General features: G+C 36.2%; 1 protein-coding gene across 11 annotated transcripts in view; it reads right to left on the reverse strand.

Moving 5' to 3' along the window:
• The window catches only part of DENND4A (DENN domain containing 4A), a 118,954-nt gene that overhangs the window by 13,065 nt on the left and 87,576 nt on the right, over positions 1-18,313 (reverse strand). For 9 of the 11 annotated variants that reach the window (XR_010380809.1, XM_064485477.1, XM_031452871.2 and 6 more), the window contains 8 exons: positions 18,076-18,282; positions 17,858-17,986; positions 17,448-17,589; positions 16,913-17,044; positions 14,661-14,777; positions 13,640-13,768; positions 8,031-9,130; positions 3,386-3,572 (listed from right to left, as the gene is read on the reverse strand). Coding sequence is in view for 10 of the 11 variants with exons in the window: in XM_064485477.1 (XP_064341547.1) it covers positions 3,386-3,572; positions 8,031-9,130; positions 13,640-13,768; positions 14,661-14,777; positions 16,913-17,044; positions 17,448-17,589; positions 17,858-17,986; positions 18,076-18,282 (2,143 nt within the window). In the remaining variant the exon portion in view is untranslated. The remainder of the gene's footprint in view (positions 1-3,385; positions 3,573-8,030; positions 9,131-13,639; positions 13,769-14,660; positions 14,778-16,912; positions 17,045-17,447; positions 17,590-17,857; positions 17,987-18,075; positions 18,283-18,313) is intronic. The other 2 variants (XM_031452874.2, XM_031452875.2) reach the window with 2 other exon arrangements.

The following is an 18,313-nucleotide window of genomic DNA, read 5'->3' on the forward strand; positions in this document are numbered from 1 at the left end:
ATTAATGAGAAAGGATATGAGAATCTTTCATTTTCATAAATTCTCTCATAAAATGTCAAACTGATTTAAAATATTAAAGGTAATTTCAGAAAATAAATAAATAATGAAAAATGTTTTTCAATGTATGCATTTTTGTTCTGAGTGCACACCTAAGGAAATGTGTTTTAATTCATTTCTCACTTACTAATAAGCACTTTGTGTGTACAGGCTACAAGGCGTTCCAGTTGTTTGTAATTACTATTTTGCTGTTTCTATTTTTACATGTTTAAGATACAAGAAAGTATTTAGTTCTAAGTTCTAAAAAGTATAAAAACAGCTGATCTTATTTCAGATGATGAAAAGAATTACTGGCAGTTCTCTTCCTTCTAAGGATCTTTTAAAATCTGGAACAGTAATCTTGCTCTTAAACACTAGGGAAGAGTTTCCAAGTATATTCTGAAGAGCAATGAGGTATTAGTAGGTAGTAAAATGACCACCAAAAAGTAAGGGCACTTTCACGGTCAAATCAATTGCTGACAGTTACTGTATCTTGTCAGTAAAACTGGAAGTAATCTATACCTTCCCTATACTTTTTTTTTCCCCACTAGTTACTACAATTTATGAATGAACACTGGCATTTTTATAAAGATTAAAAAAAAAAAAGTAATGGTATAAATTACCACTTAGAAGAAATAGAGAAGATAGGAAAACATGTTGAACACCACCATGGGGATGTAATCAGCATAATCCAGACTAATGACCAGACTGCTTCAGCAAATAAATGACGTGGGGGGGAGGAGGGGAGACACCTGTAGAGCTTCCACTGGCCCTGGGCCCTCCCACACAGAGACGCAGAGAGGCAGAGAGAAAGCCAAAACCTCACATCCTTTAAGATGCTTAGAATTGGTAGTAATTGTAATTCTTCCCTTGATGGTCCCCCAATAACCTTCTGTAATCCATTTCTGCTAAAGCTAGTTCAAAATTGCTACCTATTAGCCTCGACTGATTCAATCATGTATGTGGGCAGCCTACCTTTTCTATATAATCAGTCGACAACACAGAATATATATTCTTTTTAGCAAATATAAATCAGGTTGTGAGGTAAGTCTTATTTACTTAGCCCAATAAACTGTTCCTGTATGTTAAAAAAAGACTGGGGCAAGAAGGGAGCTAATCATCTGATTTCTTCATGAATATATGACAAGGAGGTAAAAAAAGAAAGGGAATAAAGATGAAAAGGAGTTAACAGACACATCAAACAAATGCAATAAGTAGCCCTTGTTTGAGTCCTAATTTGAGCAAACCACCTATAAAAAGAGTTTTATGAGATAGCTGTGAAAATTTAAACTAAGTAAATATTTTACGTAAGATACTATGTAATAAATACTGTCACATTTTTACACTTGATCTTAGCCAAAAGGCCAAGAAGCGATGCCATATTTTTAAAATATGATAATGGTACTATAGTTTTGTTTTTAAGCAATGCATGCTTCACAAAAGATACATACTGTATCAGTCCATAAAATGTTCAAAAAACGGCCACACTAACACACAGAAGATAGTGTTTACCTGTGGAGGGAGTAGTGACCAGACATGGGCATGAAAGGAGGTTCTGGACACTATTAATGTTCTGTTTCTTGATCTGAGTACTGGTTACTCAGTTGCCCTCAATTTGTGAAGTGTATAGTATTTACATATATAAAAACGTGCACACTATATGTATGACTTATAGTACAGTAAGTTATTAAATATATCAACTTTAATAAAAAGTTAAAAATATATAATACTAAAGTCCTTTATGTTTTAGACATACATGAGGTATTTATAAATAAAACTATATACTGTTTGGGATGTACTTTAAAATAATCCAGCGCGGAAGGAAGAAAATGTTCGTAGCAGAGGAAAGAGGGGAAAAGATAAAACAAGACTGGCCATTTGTTGATAATTGCTGAAGCTGGGTGATGGGTACACAGGGGCTCGTTTTGCTATTCCTTCTACCTTTGTGATTGTTTGAATATTTCCACAAAAAAAGCTTTTTAAAATAGCAGAAGTGCAAATAAAAAAATATAATTCATTCATTCCTCACATCATACACCAGGACAAACTTCAAATGGATTAAACAACTGCCATCAAGGGTCAAATCTATTTTTGTATGACCACAAGCTAAGAAAAACTTTTACATTTTAACATGTTGTTTAAAAAAAAGGAAAAGACAAAAAAGAATATGTGACACAGATGTATGTGGCCCACAAAACCTAGAATATTTACAATGTGGCCCTTTTCAGAAGAAGTCTGCTGACCTAAGAAAATGTGACAAAGGAAATCCGAGTCGTATCAGAAGGAAACACTGATGAACCGAGGGAAGGGGAAATGGTTCCTAATGATTCAAAATCCAGATGCAACAGGGCAAAGGCTGATAAATTTGATGACATAAAATTATTATGTGGGGGGAAAAAACCGAACTTGACACACTTGGAAAAAGTATCTACCACTTATGTAGGAGACACAGGATTAGTTCCCTAATATAAAAAGGAGCTATTAAAACTTAAAAAAAAAAAAAAAAGGACCAACAAGTGAAAATGAAATGCAGGCAAAGGACAGCCCACAGAAAAAGAAATACCAACAGTCCTTTAAACATATAGACAGATAGCAACTTAATTTATAAGATAAATATAAATGAAAAATGAATTGAAAACATTCTTTACCTATCAGATGGCAAAAATCCAAAAGCTTGCCAACGTATTTTTTTTTCACAAGGCTGTGGGGAAATAGGCTCTTATATACCAGCCCTGGGAATGCAAAAAATAGTATATATACCCGTGGGGGAGGGAACCTGGCAATATCATTTCAAGGAAGAACTTGGGAGTCCCTTCCAAAGATACCTGGGCAAAGATGTAACATGACATGTCACCATAGCATTATTTATAACAGCTAAAGACTGGGAACTTAAAGTCCATCAGTGGGGAAGTGGTTAAAATAAACTATGATATGTCCACACATGATGAACTACGCAAGCGTGAAAATGAATGAAGGACATTATGTGAAAATATGGAACATTCTTCAGGATATACTGCTTTGTGAAAAAAGCACGGAGCAGGTTAAGTATTTCCAGTATGTTACCTTCTAAGTAATTAAGAGCACAAACACACACCACACATATGCTTATTTTTTTTTAAAAAAAAGCAACAATGAAAGGATAAATCAAAATGAATAAAAATGGTTACTTCTAGGGAGGAAGAAAACAAGATGATAGGGTGGGAATGGAACCCAGACCCCTCGGAAAGTGCCTTGGTTTTCTATTGTTTTGACTCTGGAGCCATACAAATCTTTTACAAAATTAAAACATTAAAAAAAAAATAAAGGTGCCACATGTCAAATGCATTAGGACAGGACTGTTTGGACAAACCTTCTAAGGAGGCAGAACTTTCCAGGCTTGTTCTGCTGAAATCAGTTCCCTTAGTCCCTGAAGTGGCACCGCTCTCTTGAGAAGTGGCCCCTTCCAACTCATGGCAGACGTCTTCATCTGTCAAAGAGGTAGATTCAGAATCCTGGGCTCCCACTGAAGAAAGACTGGTACGATCAGAACTTTGATCCTAAAGACATAATTATAAGCTTAATTTCCTGCATATTTAATTATTTTAAAAGTCATTTCTAAGGCAGAGGGAACACCTAATTACTCAGATGATCAGTTAATCAACATTACAACTTCTAGAGAGGAAAAAAACCAATTTTACAAGGGCATACTAATTTGGACAAATATGAGCTGGAGATCAGTTTTTAAGACAGCATTTTTTTAGCTAGAGCAAAGCAGGTATCTGTCAGTTAGGTAAGTGCTGCCTACATCTTCATTTATTTTCTTCCCTGCAAATACCAGCCCAGGATGATACCACTAGAATAACATTTTCTTCTCTTTTAATTTCATTCATATTTACATTTTCTCTTCTACAACAATCCAGGTTTCAAAGACATGTATTTCTAGTTTTCATTTTTGAGAACACCAAAGTGTAAGTTAAAATTTTTTTCTGGTTATACCAATAATACATAAGAAAAAGTGTGTGTGTGTGTGTGTGTGTGTGTGTGTGTGTGTTACCGAGTCGTTATTTTAAGATTACCTGAATATTTTTACTGGCTTTTTGGCTGTATCTCATTGGATTTTTTAAGTGGATGCTCTAGGCACTGCAATACATACACCTAACCACTCGTAGTCGACTTAAAGTTAGTATTTACCGCTTCACACGTAGTAGTATCACTACAGTGAATGCCAGGAGGGTGAGTCCTTTAATCGCTATAAAACATCTACATATTGAAAAGCCCCATGAGATAATATAATTTTTGTTTTGGATAACTGTAAGTATTACAAGGAATTTAAGAGGTTTTTTTTTTAAGTATTCTTTTATATACAAGCCATTTACCATCTATTTCGCTCTTTCTTAGTTCCCCAAGGCCCACATTTCTTTCTGGTATTAATTTTTTTTTCAGCCTGAAGAAATTCCTTTAGCATATTTTATAGAGCAGGTCTACTGGTCATGAATTCTTTTACTTTATCTGAAAATGTTTTTAATTCACCTTCATCTTTGAAGAATATTTTCACTGACTATAGAATTCTGGGCTGGCAGGCCCTTTCTTCAATAGGTTAAAAGTGTTTTTTCCCACTGTATGCTTCCCTCCACAGATTATGATGAAAACACATGGTCATTCAAAATCCTTAGTCCTCTGTGGGCAATATGTCACTTTTCAGTCAAGAAATTTTCAATTTTCAATCAAGGAATTTTTTCTTCTTGGGTTTTTTTTTCCCAGCAGTCATTTAATTGTTAGCAAATGGATATCTCTGGTTTTTAGCAGTATGCTTTTATGTATATGTAAGTGTGGTTTTCTTTTGAGTTTATCCTGTCTGCAGTTTACCAGGGAGCTGTAAATCTAAATCTTTTATTAAATTTGGGAAATTTCACCCATTATTTCTTCAAATATATTTTCTACCACACTCTCTTTCTCCAATTCTTCTGGAACTCCAATTATGTGTTACATCTTTTTTATTGTTCCACAAGTCCCTGAGGCTCTATTCATTTTTATAAAGGCTCTCTCTGTTCTTCCAACTGGATAATTTCTATTATTCAGCCTTCAGTTTCACTGACTCTCCTCTGTCATCTCCAATCTGCTACTGAACCCATCCATGAGCTTATTTCAGAGCGTATTTTTTAATTATAAAATTTGTTTTTTAAAAAATAATTTTGATTTCTGGCTAAGAATTCCTTTCTTTTCACTTATTTCACATGTGTTTTCATCTTTACTTCAGGACATCTAGTTATAATAGCTGTTTTAAAGTCTCCATTAGATAATTCCAACATCTGGGTTATCTCAGGGTTGTCTTCCCCTTGAGAACTGGTCAGGTTTTCCTGGTTCCTTGTATCAGGTAATTTTGGATTTTATTTTGGACACTGTTAATGTTATGATGTGAAGTCTGAGCACTGTTACGACCCCTTGGAGAATGCTGAGGTACTGCTGTAGCAGACAGTCAACTGTGTTCAGATTCCAATTTGGGTTTTGATTTTTGGAGATGGTGACTTAATTCTCAATTTAGTTCTTGAAGCCTGGTCCTTGCTGGTCTGCATCTATCACATGTAATGTGTATCTCAAGGGTTAGGCTGAGACTTGTGTGGCCACACACAGAATTAAAAATCCCTTCTTTCCGATTCCCCTCATGTTCTCCAGGCCACAGGGGCCCCCTTCCCTGGTTCCTCTGTCCAGGAAACATGGGGTTTTTCTTTATGTTTTAGCTGTCAAGGATCCATGCCACACTATGCCTGGGACCTGTTCTTGGAGCAAAGATGTGTGTGAAAGAAAATGGGAAATCTGCCCCTCCCTGCCATCTACTGCTTTTATTTTTCAGAATCCTTAGATAGTTGGTTTTTGTATTTTGTCTGGAGCTTTTAGTCCGTGGGAGGAATGGGCTTTAGTGGCCTTGTGTTACCTCAGGGGAACTAGACCTCTCACCCACATTTTTGAAGAATACTTTTGCTGGGTATAGAAAAACAGGCCGGCCAACATTTTCTTCCGATATTCCAAGGATGTCTTTCCAGTGTCTCCTAACATTACAGTTTCTATTCATAAGACTGTTGTTTTCTTTTCTTTTTCTTAAACAATATTTTATTTATTTATCATTGCACTATTTATTTTAATTTGGCAGGGGTAGGGGAGGTAATTAGGTTTATTTATTTTTAGAGGAGGTACTGGGGATTGAACCCAGGACTTCATGCGTGCTAAGCACATGCTCTACCACTGAGCTATACCCTCGCCTCAAGACTGCTGTTTGCTTACTGTTGCTCTTTTGAAGGCAGCATACTTCTTTTCTCTGGCTCCTTTTAAGATTTTCCCTTTGTATTTCATTTTCAATTATTTTCACATTAGATGCCTAAGTATGATTTTCTTTGCATTTATTTAGTGTGACATTGGGAGATCTCCTAAATATGTGAGTTGACATCTTTAATCATTTTTGGAAAATTCTTGGCAATTAGCTTTTTAAATTTTCCTTCTACCCCGTTCTCTTCTTCTGGGACTCAATATCAGGCATTTTCACTAAACTTCACATTCTTTCCTGTATTTTCCAATTTTTTTCCTGTCTGTGCTTCAGTGTGTGTGTTTTCTACTAACTTCCCATCTAGTTCACTAACCTTTCTTTTTCTATGTTTTGTCTGCTGTTAGAACCAACCACTGCATTTTTAATTTCATATCTTTTTCAGTTTTAGAATTTACACTGATTTTTTAATAGACAATCACCTGGTGAAATTTTCCATCTTTGCAGCTATCTTTTTTTCACCTTTCCCTCTATTTTCCTGAACATATATTATTACCTCAAAGTGCGCTGCTAATTCAAATATCTGGATCACCTAGAGGTCTGCTTCCTCCATCTGTTTTGTTTGTTTGTTTGTTTTCAGTTATGATCCTTCTCTCTCAGCATAGCTATTCTTAACTGAATGATAGAATATTAAAAATTGTCTATGAAAACTGGAAGGGCTCCAGTTGATGTTCTGTTCCTCAAGAAAGGATACACTCTTTCCTCTATTGGAGTAAAGGCTATTATTTTAATCTAAAAATCACAGGCTGAGCTGAGTCAAGCCTAGGTTGCAGTTTTGGTTGGGTTCAGTCTATGTCTGGTTTGCCGATGTGCCAAGGCAAAGCTCTGCAGGAATTTGAACGAAGGGCCTGGGGTGTACCCCAAAGCTTCCCTGCCCCTCCTCCCCCACCTCCCAGCAGCTCATGGACTCCAGCTATTGTAATCTCAGCACCATGAAACTGCTGAGAACTCTCAGTCGGAGATTTTCTGCTTACCTTTTTAGCCTTCTGTCTCATGCCGTATCAGTATTTGGAAAATGTCTTGAAGGAAAAAACTTGTGTTATTTGAGGACCCTCAAGTCTCCATTTTTGTCTTTCCAGCTCCACAAAATCCCCAAAAGTTCTGCTGGCCCCCTCACCTCTCCACAGTCCTCTGACAAGGCAAAGCCTGGATTTGCAACCTCCTACTCTGTGCTCAGAATAAGCAAATGCCCTCATGGAAGAAGTAGCCATAGGACTTTAGCTCATCTCTGCCATTCTCCTCTCTCTAGAATCTTAGTCCTCTACTTTCTAGTTGTTTTAACAGTTCTCTGATGACTTTAAACAGATACTTTCTATACTTCATCTAGCTTTTTGCTTTGGAAGTTATGCAGGTGTATCACAAGCTACTCCATCCTACCCAGGAAGAAAAATCCTACGTCTGGCTGGTAATGTTTGAAGGCAATAACGAAGCTCAGTAAGTATTTTCATATGACACTGATTTTTACTCCAGCTACAAATCGCTTTCTTTCAAAACTGAACTACAAACATAACGAATTCCTTTCCTTTTGAAGTTCTTATTCAAGTTCAGATTCTGATACTTACAAATCTTACACATTCCACGCGTCTTTCTGTAAAGCTGTATTTAAGGAGAATAGTAAAAGCAGACATCTTTGCAAGGAAGGGACTACTGGAGGTGGAGGAGGGTAAAAAGAAAAGTAGGAACTACTAATAAAACTCACCTTAGATGATGTGGTATACATGGTGAATCTTGAATACCATTTGCTTGCTTTCTCTGCAACCCCTTTTCCAGCAGTGAACATACTGTTTCTCAGAACATCTAGTTTAGGTACGAGCAGTGTATCTAAATTAAATGAAGGTGATGAATGGGTTAGTGCATCTTGAGAGTCTTCCCTAAATGGGCAGTTAGGTGAGAAGGCCGGAGAAGACCAGAGTCTGTCCCTCGGTCTGTCCTCGTTTTTTGAATAGCTTTTAGATTTGGTAAGTCTCGCTGGCCTCGGGGAATCAGGAGGCAGGCTGGATCTTCGGCATGCCTTGACCAATGTTGGACTTTTCTTAGTGGTTACTTTATCATCACATGCCCGTTGTAAATCAATGCTTGGTGTCCGGCTTGTCAAAGGACTGCTCATGTTGTTCATATACATGACAATTTCTTCAGCCAAATCCCGCCGAGCAGATGGTGTTGAAACGCCTTTGCTATCCTCTTCCTCCTCTTCCTCCTCCTCCTTTTGCTGCTGTTCAGTCTCAGCAACCAAGAGAGAGAGGGGATCAAATCCTGTAGCAACATCAGTTTTTTCAAAAGGTTTTACCGAAAAGCTGCTGTTCAAGCGTTGACCCCTCTTGGGATTTTGTGTAGCAACGTATCCCACTTTAGATCCGTCTGTCTCACCGTCTAAGTCTTCTAAGTCAAAAATAACAGGGGAATCCACTTTATCTGCCAGGCAGTTAGAACCATGAAAAGGTGTATCATCATCACTAGATTCCTTTTCTAGACTGTCTCTTTTTGATCTTAAAGATGGCTTTCCAATATCAAGACTGTTTGGCCTTGTGCTTTTCGAGATAACATTTGAAAGAATTTTTGCATCGGCTCCTAATTTTCCAACCATCTCTCCCGGGTGTGCTTCCTGGTTAATTCTATTGAGCATAAGTCCCATCAGTACTCCTCCACTAAGATTGCGGTTCCTATTTCCCCAGGACAGTTGCTGCTGCAAATTAGGCTCATTGTCGCTTTTATGTCTTTTCCTGAAGCGTCTACTTTGAATATTTCCTGTTTCATTTGTATCCTCAAAAGAGGATATTAAGAGCGGCTCAGGTGTGCTTTCTGAAAAACAAGAAAAGTTGTTTTCGCCATGAAAAATGTAATGTGCAAATATAAGTTGTCTTAAATATTTAAGATATTAGCAACGAAAATGATAGCAGCAAGCACTCAGCAGGTGCCTGCTGGTTCCCGGGTACTACACTGTACTTCACTTACATTATCTGCCACAGACATTCCAACATCCTACGGGGGGAGACAGACTGATGCTTGGAGAGATTAATCACCCAGCCCAAAGCTACACAGTCCTAAGCAGGAGAAATGGGATTCAGACTCAGATTTGACTAACTATAGAGGGTGTGCTCCTAGACATAAGGATGCACTGCTTTTTAATACTTATAAATTAAGACTAATATTTACCCTTGGCATGTTTAATAATAATAATGATGATGACTTGATGTCAATTCTACTGAACTGATTAAAATAATGGTGGTTACACAACTGCAGCTATGCTAGAGGACCTTAAGATTCTGAGTCTTCCGCCTGAAAAATGAAAAGCAAAACCCCAAACACTAAACCAAACCAAATAAAAGACAGCTATATTAGCTTTATTAATAAATAAATATTATTTTTTAAAAAACTCCAAATCTTTATGACTATAGATGTGGCTAAATAATTTCACCTTTGCTTTACATTTTGATTCAAGTTTGTAACAGTCAAACGTGAATGACCACTTTCTGTTCAGAACACTGTTCACTGCTTTTTACACCAAATTGTTTAGGTGACAAGGCTGAAAGCAGACATCTAGATTTCTGATCACTTTAATTACCCTAGTTACATGGGAATCTTCTAAAACATTAGTCTGGGTATGATATTGTCAGCTATTCTTTTTCCCTGCTTTAGCCAGCAGAATTAGCTCTTTATAACCTGGCAATTACTAAAAATGTACTTTCTTTTTCTGCCATATGATGCATTCAGATAACAGAACAGGATAGGAGATAAAAGGGTTTAATAGAGACCATAAAAGCCTGCAAACTAATGATTGTTATTAGTTTAATAATAAGTAAGCATATAGCATTAACAAGGAAAACAGTACAGCAGAGAGGTAAAGCGTTTTCTTTTCTTCCGTATCAGCTTATCATTAAGGATGTAAGAAACCAAGAATACACTTTCTTCTGATCTTCTGGGAAACTTTCTGCTTGATAGGTTAAATGTTATCAAAGGCTTGGAAGAATCTCATAACCCAAAGATAAAACTCTGGGATTGCATTTAAATAGATGTGCAAGGGGTCCTTTGCAAAGTCAGAAGTATGCTGTCCTGAAGACAAATAAAGCTGGTTATTCAATTAAATCAGGGTTTGGCAAACTACACTTCTGAGCCAAGTTGGGCCTGTGGACTGTCTTTATACAGTCTCAAATGCTTTTTACATTTTTAAGAGTTGTAAAAAAACACACGCACAAAGAATAGGCAATAGGGACTGTATGTACTTACTATCTGGCCATTTACAGAAAAGTTTGTCTGAGTCTAAGTTTATATTCATGCTAAATTCTGCCAGACCAGGCTGGATGCTGTGTGATGTAATTCTGGCCAGTGATGTTAAAGTGGTAGTTTTTGAGGGTTTCTGGAGAAATTTCTGCTTTCCTGCTAAAGGAGAAAGATGGGGCTGGTACTCCCCTTCCCCATTCTTTCTGCCTTGCACAGAAAGGTGGTGTGTGAAGCTGCCAGTGGCTATATGATAACCATGGTTAGGTCCAGAGAACTAGGCAAAGCCCCTGAACAACATCCTAAGCAACTGTATTCCTTGGAATTTCTTGAGAAAATAAACCCTCAACTTGTTTAAGCCACTATTAAATCATATTTTCTGAGCCTTAAAGCTGAAAGAATTCCTAGCTGATATACAGGCCCTTTTTCAGACCTGTGTACATGCTGTAATCCCTTCCTACTACACAGCCTTTACACACTGCTTCCCGCTGCTCAGAATGCTTCTTTTCAATTCCTCCATTGGAACCCCTGTCTTCCTTCATTTTCTACTCACCCTTTGGATCTAAGCTCAAAAACCATATTCCCAAGGAAGTCTTTCCTGACCCATGTCCCCCCCAGACCCAGGATAGTCTATTATGTTTTCCTAGTAACTTATAGTCCTTGACAGTATTTAATATCAGGGTATTTTGACATTTACTTGGTTATTTGATTAATGTTATTTCTATCCCCCCCGTTTGTCTCTCTATGAAGGAAGGGACCATGTTTATTTTTGGTCTCTTATTATATCCCCAGTAGCACCAGGCATATGGTAGCATACAGTAGGAACTCAAAAAATAATCACTGAATGAATACTGTCTTCTGGGAAACAACTGTCGCCACTGGGTCAACCCAGAATACAATATAGTACATTATGACTTACTACAGCTGAATACAGTAGCTAAAGCTAAAAAGTTAAAACTTACTAAAAGCAGAGTTAGGCTCAGTAAAACATTTTCAGAGGGAGATACAGCTCAGTGGTAAAGTGTGGGCTTAGCACGCACGAGGTCCTGAGTTCAATCCCCAATATCTCCATTACAAAAAAACCAAATTTCAGAGTATGTTTTCATATTTCAGAGATGTTTCATTTCAGAGTAGTTTTCTTGTGATTGTACTCTCAGTAATTCAATTTACATTTATTAAAAATGTTAAAATCCCCGAGATGATCATGAAGTAACTATAGCGTGCTGATTTTATTTCAATATCCAACCAAACATTAAAACATCTCTTTGGTTATTCCACTCCCACATCTTTGGAAGCTGTCAGTTTTATATATATACAGATATAGATAAAAAATACACATAAAGGAATTTTAAAAGTGCTTGAATCCTAGCATGCATTAGTGTATAAGAAAAAAGGTATAGATACGTATTTCTGTAAATCCCACACACAGTCTTTGGTAGTAAGGATACGCCCACAGTACTCAACAGATGGAAAAGGTTTCAAGCCAAAAACCTTAAGGATAAAGTAACAACTCTAGTTCACACCTAGGGAACCTACTATAGGCTTTTAAAAATTGACTTGTCTAAGCACAGAAGACGATCAAAAGCCAGAGGATGAGTCAGATGCTGATTACTCCGAAAAAACGTTAGAATCAAGGGATAGTTAACAATTATGTTAAAACAGAAAGTTCATAAAAGCAGGTCTTAAGAGAAAGGGAAGCATGAATGGGTAGTAATGAAAGAACAAGAAAGCAAAGATGTCCAAAGGCAAGTTAGTAAGGGTTATAGTTAGACAATGATTAGGAAGGACTAAATGGCTGTGAAGCAATTACATGATACCACCGGAAAACTCTTTCATGTTTAGGTTATAACAATTATCTAACAAAGAAATGCAAAGTAAGATAGTTATAGATCATTCGACTTTTTTTGATAGCTAGAGCAGGGATCTGCAAACTTTTTCTGTCAAGAACCAGATAATAAATATTTCAGTCTTTGCAGGCCAGTCTCTGTGCCAACGACTCAGCCCTGCCGACGCAGGGCAAAGGCGACCACAGACAACACGCAGGTGAGTGAGCGTGGCTGTGTGCCCATCGGCCTGTTTGTGAACACTGAAGTTTAATCCATATAATTTTCATGTGTCACAAAACAGTATTCTTCTTTTGATTTCCCCCCAACCATTTAAAAATGTAGAAACCACTCTTAGCTTACAAAAAACAGGATGCAGGACCAGGTTGGCCCTTGGACCACAGTTTGCCTACCCCCTAGCTAGAGGCACATCTAACTATGCGGAGGAAAGACAAACATCGTAACAGCGGGGTCGTTTACAGAGATATTTCAGCCTTAACAGCACAAGTCCTTCAATATTTGTTTAGATTATAACATGTTTAAATGCAGAATTGGGCTAATACAAAGGCAAAATAATGTAATTATATAATCAGAGTATTTACACTAGAAACTCTGAATCTTAAGACCATTTAGCCCCGCCAAAACGGTCTGATGAAAAATTTGTGAAACCAAGTATTAACTCAGATCCTAATTGACGTTTCCATTAACTAGCTGATAATTTACGTGACCTACCAATACTCTGATTACGCCTTAGTTTTGTCATCTTTAATACAGTGCTAATATCCCCTCACTAGTATAAGCATTGCTGTAATAACAAATATAAAATTATATATAAAAAGCGCTTTGAAAAGAAAAAACATTAGGTATTGTTACCCAAACCATCTGAAGGACTATCCTTTTGCCTCTGAAAAAAACAGAAACAATAGGAAGACTACGGAACTCTATGCTTCACTGCAACACTGGCGGGTGTATGTACCCTTAGACTGTCCATCCCACTCGCTCCCACTTCCTCCTTCCAAAAAGTCCCAACAGTCCAGGCTCAAAGGACAGTTTGTAGCTTGTAGATTTGTACCTTTATTTTGTTATAATAAAAGCTTGAATAAAGTATATTATAAACTACAGAATTTAAGCTACTAAGCTATACCATGAGAGGCTACACAAATATATTTTTAAAATAACCCTGGAGAATTAAGATATTAAAAAAATAAATATTCACTAGAAATACAGATGCAAGTTATGCTACACAACAGAGCTCTACTATTCCACTTACCCGTGTTTTCTCCTGATAGTTTATCAGCACTGTTACTTGTACCAGTGAGGCGAACTATACTGGCAGAACGCTGGTAATTGAGCTTCGGAAGGCAGTCAGCACTGCCTTTTGCACTCTCACTCTCTGACACTGTAAGGATGAAAATGCAATTGTTAAGATATATACACCAGACGAGCCATAAAGAGAGGTAGCTTTTAGTCCTAAATATTTTCACCTGAAAATAGGTGGTAAGAAAATACTTAACACCTCCGTATCTATTTGTCAATCACAAGTAAGTGATTCCCAAAAGTGTCTAATGTACGTTGCAAAACAAAGCATGTCTTACATGTTCTGAAGTTGTCGGCAGGGTGCGGGGAATGAAGATTGGCGTTCATGAAGCAAAAACTGAAAAGACTGGATTCTGATTTTTTGAAATACCAGTCTGGAGAAAGTGCTGAGTATAGGTTAAAAATTCTGAGACCACAGGGAGCAAAACTGTTCCGAGGCACCATGAAAGCATGATGGTGTGTGAGCTAAGCAGTATCAGGAGCAGCAAAAAGGGGCAAATGATGCCTATAATTAAGATTGAAAATAAACGTTTTTTTTTTTAAGTTTGGAAAAAAAAAAAGTAAGTGATTCCACTTATTTGAGTCCTCAAGATGTGTATAAAATTACTAAGCACTGGTCAAGTGTGAAGACCACGCACACAGTTTATATTTCCTCTTTGGCTGTGGAACACTGCTTTCGATAGGAGGAGGTAGGCAGGAAAATATGTCACAGACCATTAACAAAAGCATTAAATAAAAATATTGATAAGCCTCAGAAAGAGCCACTGTTTGAAGAAACACATATTTCTACTACAAGAATGGAGTGGAGAGTGTTGTGCCACTGAGACTACACACTTCACACACGAAGTATTTGTATGCTGGAATAAAAATAGGTGGTGAAGAGGGCTTGTGATGGGAGGAAAGAGGAGTTATAATGGAAAAGTGAGAAATAAAATTATTACTATTATTAAATACTAATATTAAATAATACCTACAAGAACTAGAATCACTCCCTTTCTTATCTTTTTCTTCTTGAATGTCCTCAGCAGATGTATCCCCTCTTCTAACTTCGTCCTTAGATAATGAATTATATCCAAGATCAGACTGGCCACCTGGAAAAAAAAACAACAACCTATGCTGTTTATCATCAACGTCTTTAATGAGAAGAATCAGAATTAGGAGCAACACATTGGTCTTTAGATTTACTTTTACAAAATTTTCTGGATAACTTTCAATTGAAGGCATTATTTTGTTAGCTCCTTCCCATCTCTATTAATTTAAGAAAGGGATGATCATAAAATAATTTATTTTTGGTTCCACAGCATAGTCAAAAGTAACTACGTATGTTCATACTACCATCTGGGTTCCAAAAGACACAGACAAATCAAACACTCTTTATACAAGTCCATGATCTTTCTAGGGGGAAATGTGGGACCCAACTGAGCAATGGAAAAAATGTGTAGGGAATTCATAACAGAATATTCACACACAGATCATTGGAACCAAATGTCCAAATAATCTCACCAAAAATGGGTTTATTTAAATTTACTGATAGGTAGTTTTTCTAAAAATTCAACTGAATAATTACTGAATTGCACATGAGTACAAGTACATGGGAATAGGAAAAAATATAGTGTTACAGTTATTGTTAAGAAAAGCAGAAATTGTGTTGATATAAGAAAATTTCTAATGTATTATTCCATTAAAGAGAATCTCTGTAATTTTCAGCAAATTATTTTCACTAGATTAGCATCAAAACATAAGGTTTTGAGGTGGGGGAGGGTGTAGCTCAGCGAGAGAGCACATGCTTAGCATGCATGAGGTCCTGGGTTCAATCCCCAGTACCTCCATTAAAATAAATTAAAAAATAAAACACAAAGTTTTGAATCCTAGTTCTCTGTCTTAGAAGACATGACTTTAAGTAAACCACTTAACCTTTTTGTTTCAATCTCAAGTTCCCAGATTTATAATACACAAAGTTGTTATAACTACATGAGAGACTACATATAAAATGGTTTTTTAAAAATGTAAAGAACTATTTAAAGAAACTGTATTAAGCATCATTAGGTATTTACTTTCATGTCTTTGTTACAATTTTGAGTTTGTATTTTTTCTAATCAAACTTTCAGCTCTACTTCCAAAGAAATTACAAAGTAAAAATGTGAAGATAATCTTGATAAAATTCATGCTTTTACTAGGTTCTGCACTGCTTTAAGATAGTCTTTTTAAAGGCCACAGCTAAAAATGAAAAATGGATTTCTTCATTTTTATGAGCTAATGCCTGAAGATGACTACTGTAACTCTGATTAAACTCACTGCATGAACGAGAAATAAAACCAGCCAAGGAAAAGCTATGAAGATTACATTTCAACACACATAGCTTGTATTTATTACTTTTAAAAGTAGGCATAAAAGCAGACAGACCAAAATAATGTTAACACTTGCAGAGATAGAAGCCTCCATATTTTATTATTAATGCTTGGAATTTTAAATTTAAAGTTTCTGTCCATTAAGAGGTCGCTCTTATATTCAAATGTCATGTCTAATTTTTATAATGTAATAATGAAAAGGACAGAATTATTCAAGGAATTTACTTTTAGGTGTGTTAGTTTTAATAATATTTAGAAAAAGCTTATGTACAAATCTTATATTTTTATTAAAATTAATGCCATCTTCAATGCTAGAATGCTACAAATTTTATATATATTTAAAATTTTTTATTATAACTTTTTAATATAGTTTAAGACTCAGAAGAGCCACAAAAATAATACAGTGCAGAGTTCCTGTGTACCCCTTTACCCAGCTTCCTCCAATGATAACATCCACATGAAACATGTACACTGTTAAATCCTGGAAATTGATCTTGATACGATACTATTAACAGATCATGGATCTGAGTTTCTTTTTTTTGAAACTCTTAATAACGTTAAAAAAAAACCCTCTAATAACATTTTCATAATGTAAAGAAGAACTTATCCTAAGAAAATATGATAAAGAGACCTATGTGCTATCCAGAGTTAATTGGATTATCATGAATTAAACACCTAAATAAACTTTTATTTCTATTCAAATAAAGAATGAATAAAATTGCAGTTATTAAAAACAGTATTAAATCAAATGACTAATATATAAAATTAAAAGGTGACAGTTAAATATATCATTGACAATTAAAATATAAAAAAGACAGGCTAGCAAACCTAGTTTTTAAAATGTATTGCAATAAATGTATACATAAGCACACACAAACCTGTACTAGATCTATCATCAGAAGCATACACTTTGATTAAACCTGTATTAAAAGGTGCCTGCTCCACAGTGTGTGTCCCATGACCACTATCCATGCTGCCATGACTAACAGCATCCAGGTCACTGCCATCTGCTTAAGAACACAATGTGACAGCATTTTACTACTCAGCGAGATACCAAAAAAAAAACATTAGTTTGTTGCTTAAGCTAATAATCTACTAACAGTGAATGTGAAAAGTGTCGCATAATTAACAAAACACAACTATAATAAAGAAACTTATTGTGAATTATTAACAAATATTAAAACACGACCACCAAAGGTTGACACTTCAACAGTTACAAGAAAAAAAGTGAAATCTGGTATTTTTTAAATGGGAAGAATACTCTAATAGTAGAATTTGCTTAATGGCAATAAAAACTAGAAAACATTCAATATTTTGAAACCAATTAAAATTTCTAAAAAATGGAAAGTGCAACCAGTCAATTAATTTTAAAGAGAGACTACAAGGTATACATCCCTTAAGACCTTTAATTACCTGAGAGGGTTGTTTGGGACAAATGTGCATGTTTCTTTAAAGCTCTTTTGAACTGTGCTACTCCTAAAACAACATTTCTCACTTTTGTCCAAAGGAAATAGCCACTACGACTCCTCGAAGGCCAGGTGCTTTCCAAAACAGCCTATTCATGCAACAAAATAAACGAATTAGTAAAGTAATTTTTACACATGAACACACATTGGCTTTAGAGTCAACAGTCAGTAGGTCAATGAGTAGATTGTATAACACAAAATAGAACAAAAAAAAAACCTTACCTGATTTACAAAGTTTATTTTAGATACTCTCAAATAAACGCCAAATAATTCCCGCATCAATTATTTCTGCTATTAAAGTAAGGCTGTAAAAATCACAGAAGTTATAATCTTTCTCCATTAGATCAAAGGAATTACCTTATTATAATAACCATAAGTAATGGCATTGGGGTCAATGCCGGCTTTCTGCATTTCAAAAAGCACTCGAACTGCAAGCACGGGCTGGTCGTACTGTCCACAGAGCTGCATGAGGATGCGGTAGCACACCTGGAACACAGGAAGTTCAAACGTGTACAGAACGCATCTGTGTGCATAAATCTGGGCAAAAACAAAGCATTTTAAAGAATAACGGTTACCTCATCGGGTGGATCCATCTTCTTTGACTGCATCTTTTTAAGCACGTCGTAGGCTGTTTTCAGGGCCCTGACTTTTGAATGACATACTTTCACGTAAGCTGGGAGACAGATAAACCACAGTCCGTAACAGTGACGCAGCAGACACCGAGACCACATCTGAGGAATGGAAGAATACCTCTTGGCAATTTTATGGGCTGATTTAATTTCCTAGGGAAAAAAAGGAGAGGATCTTAATAAT

This window comes from Camelus dromedarius, chromosome 5 (genome assembly GCF_036321535.1).
Source record: "Camelus dromedarius isolate mCamDro1 chromosome 5, mCamDro1.pat, whole genome shotgun sequence".
NCBI lineage: Eukaryota > Metazoa > Chordata > Mammalia > Artiodactyla > Camelidae > Camelus > Camelus dromedarius.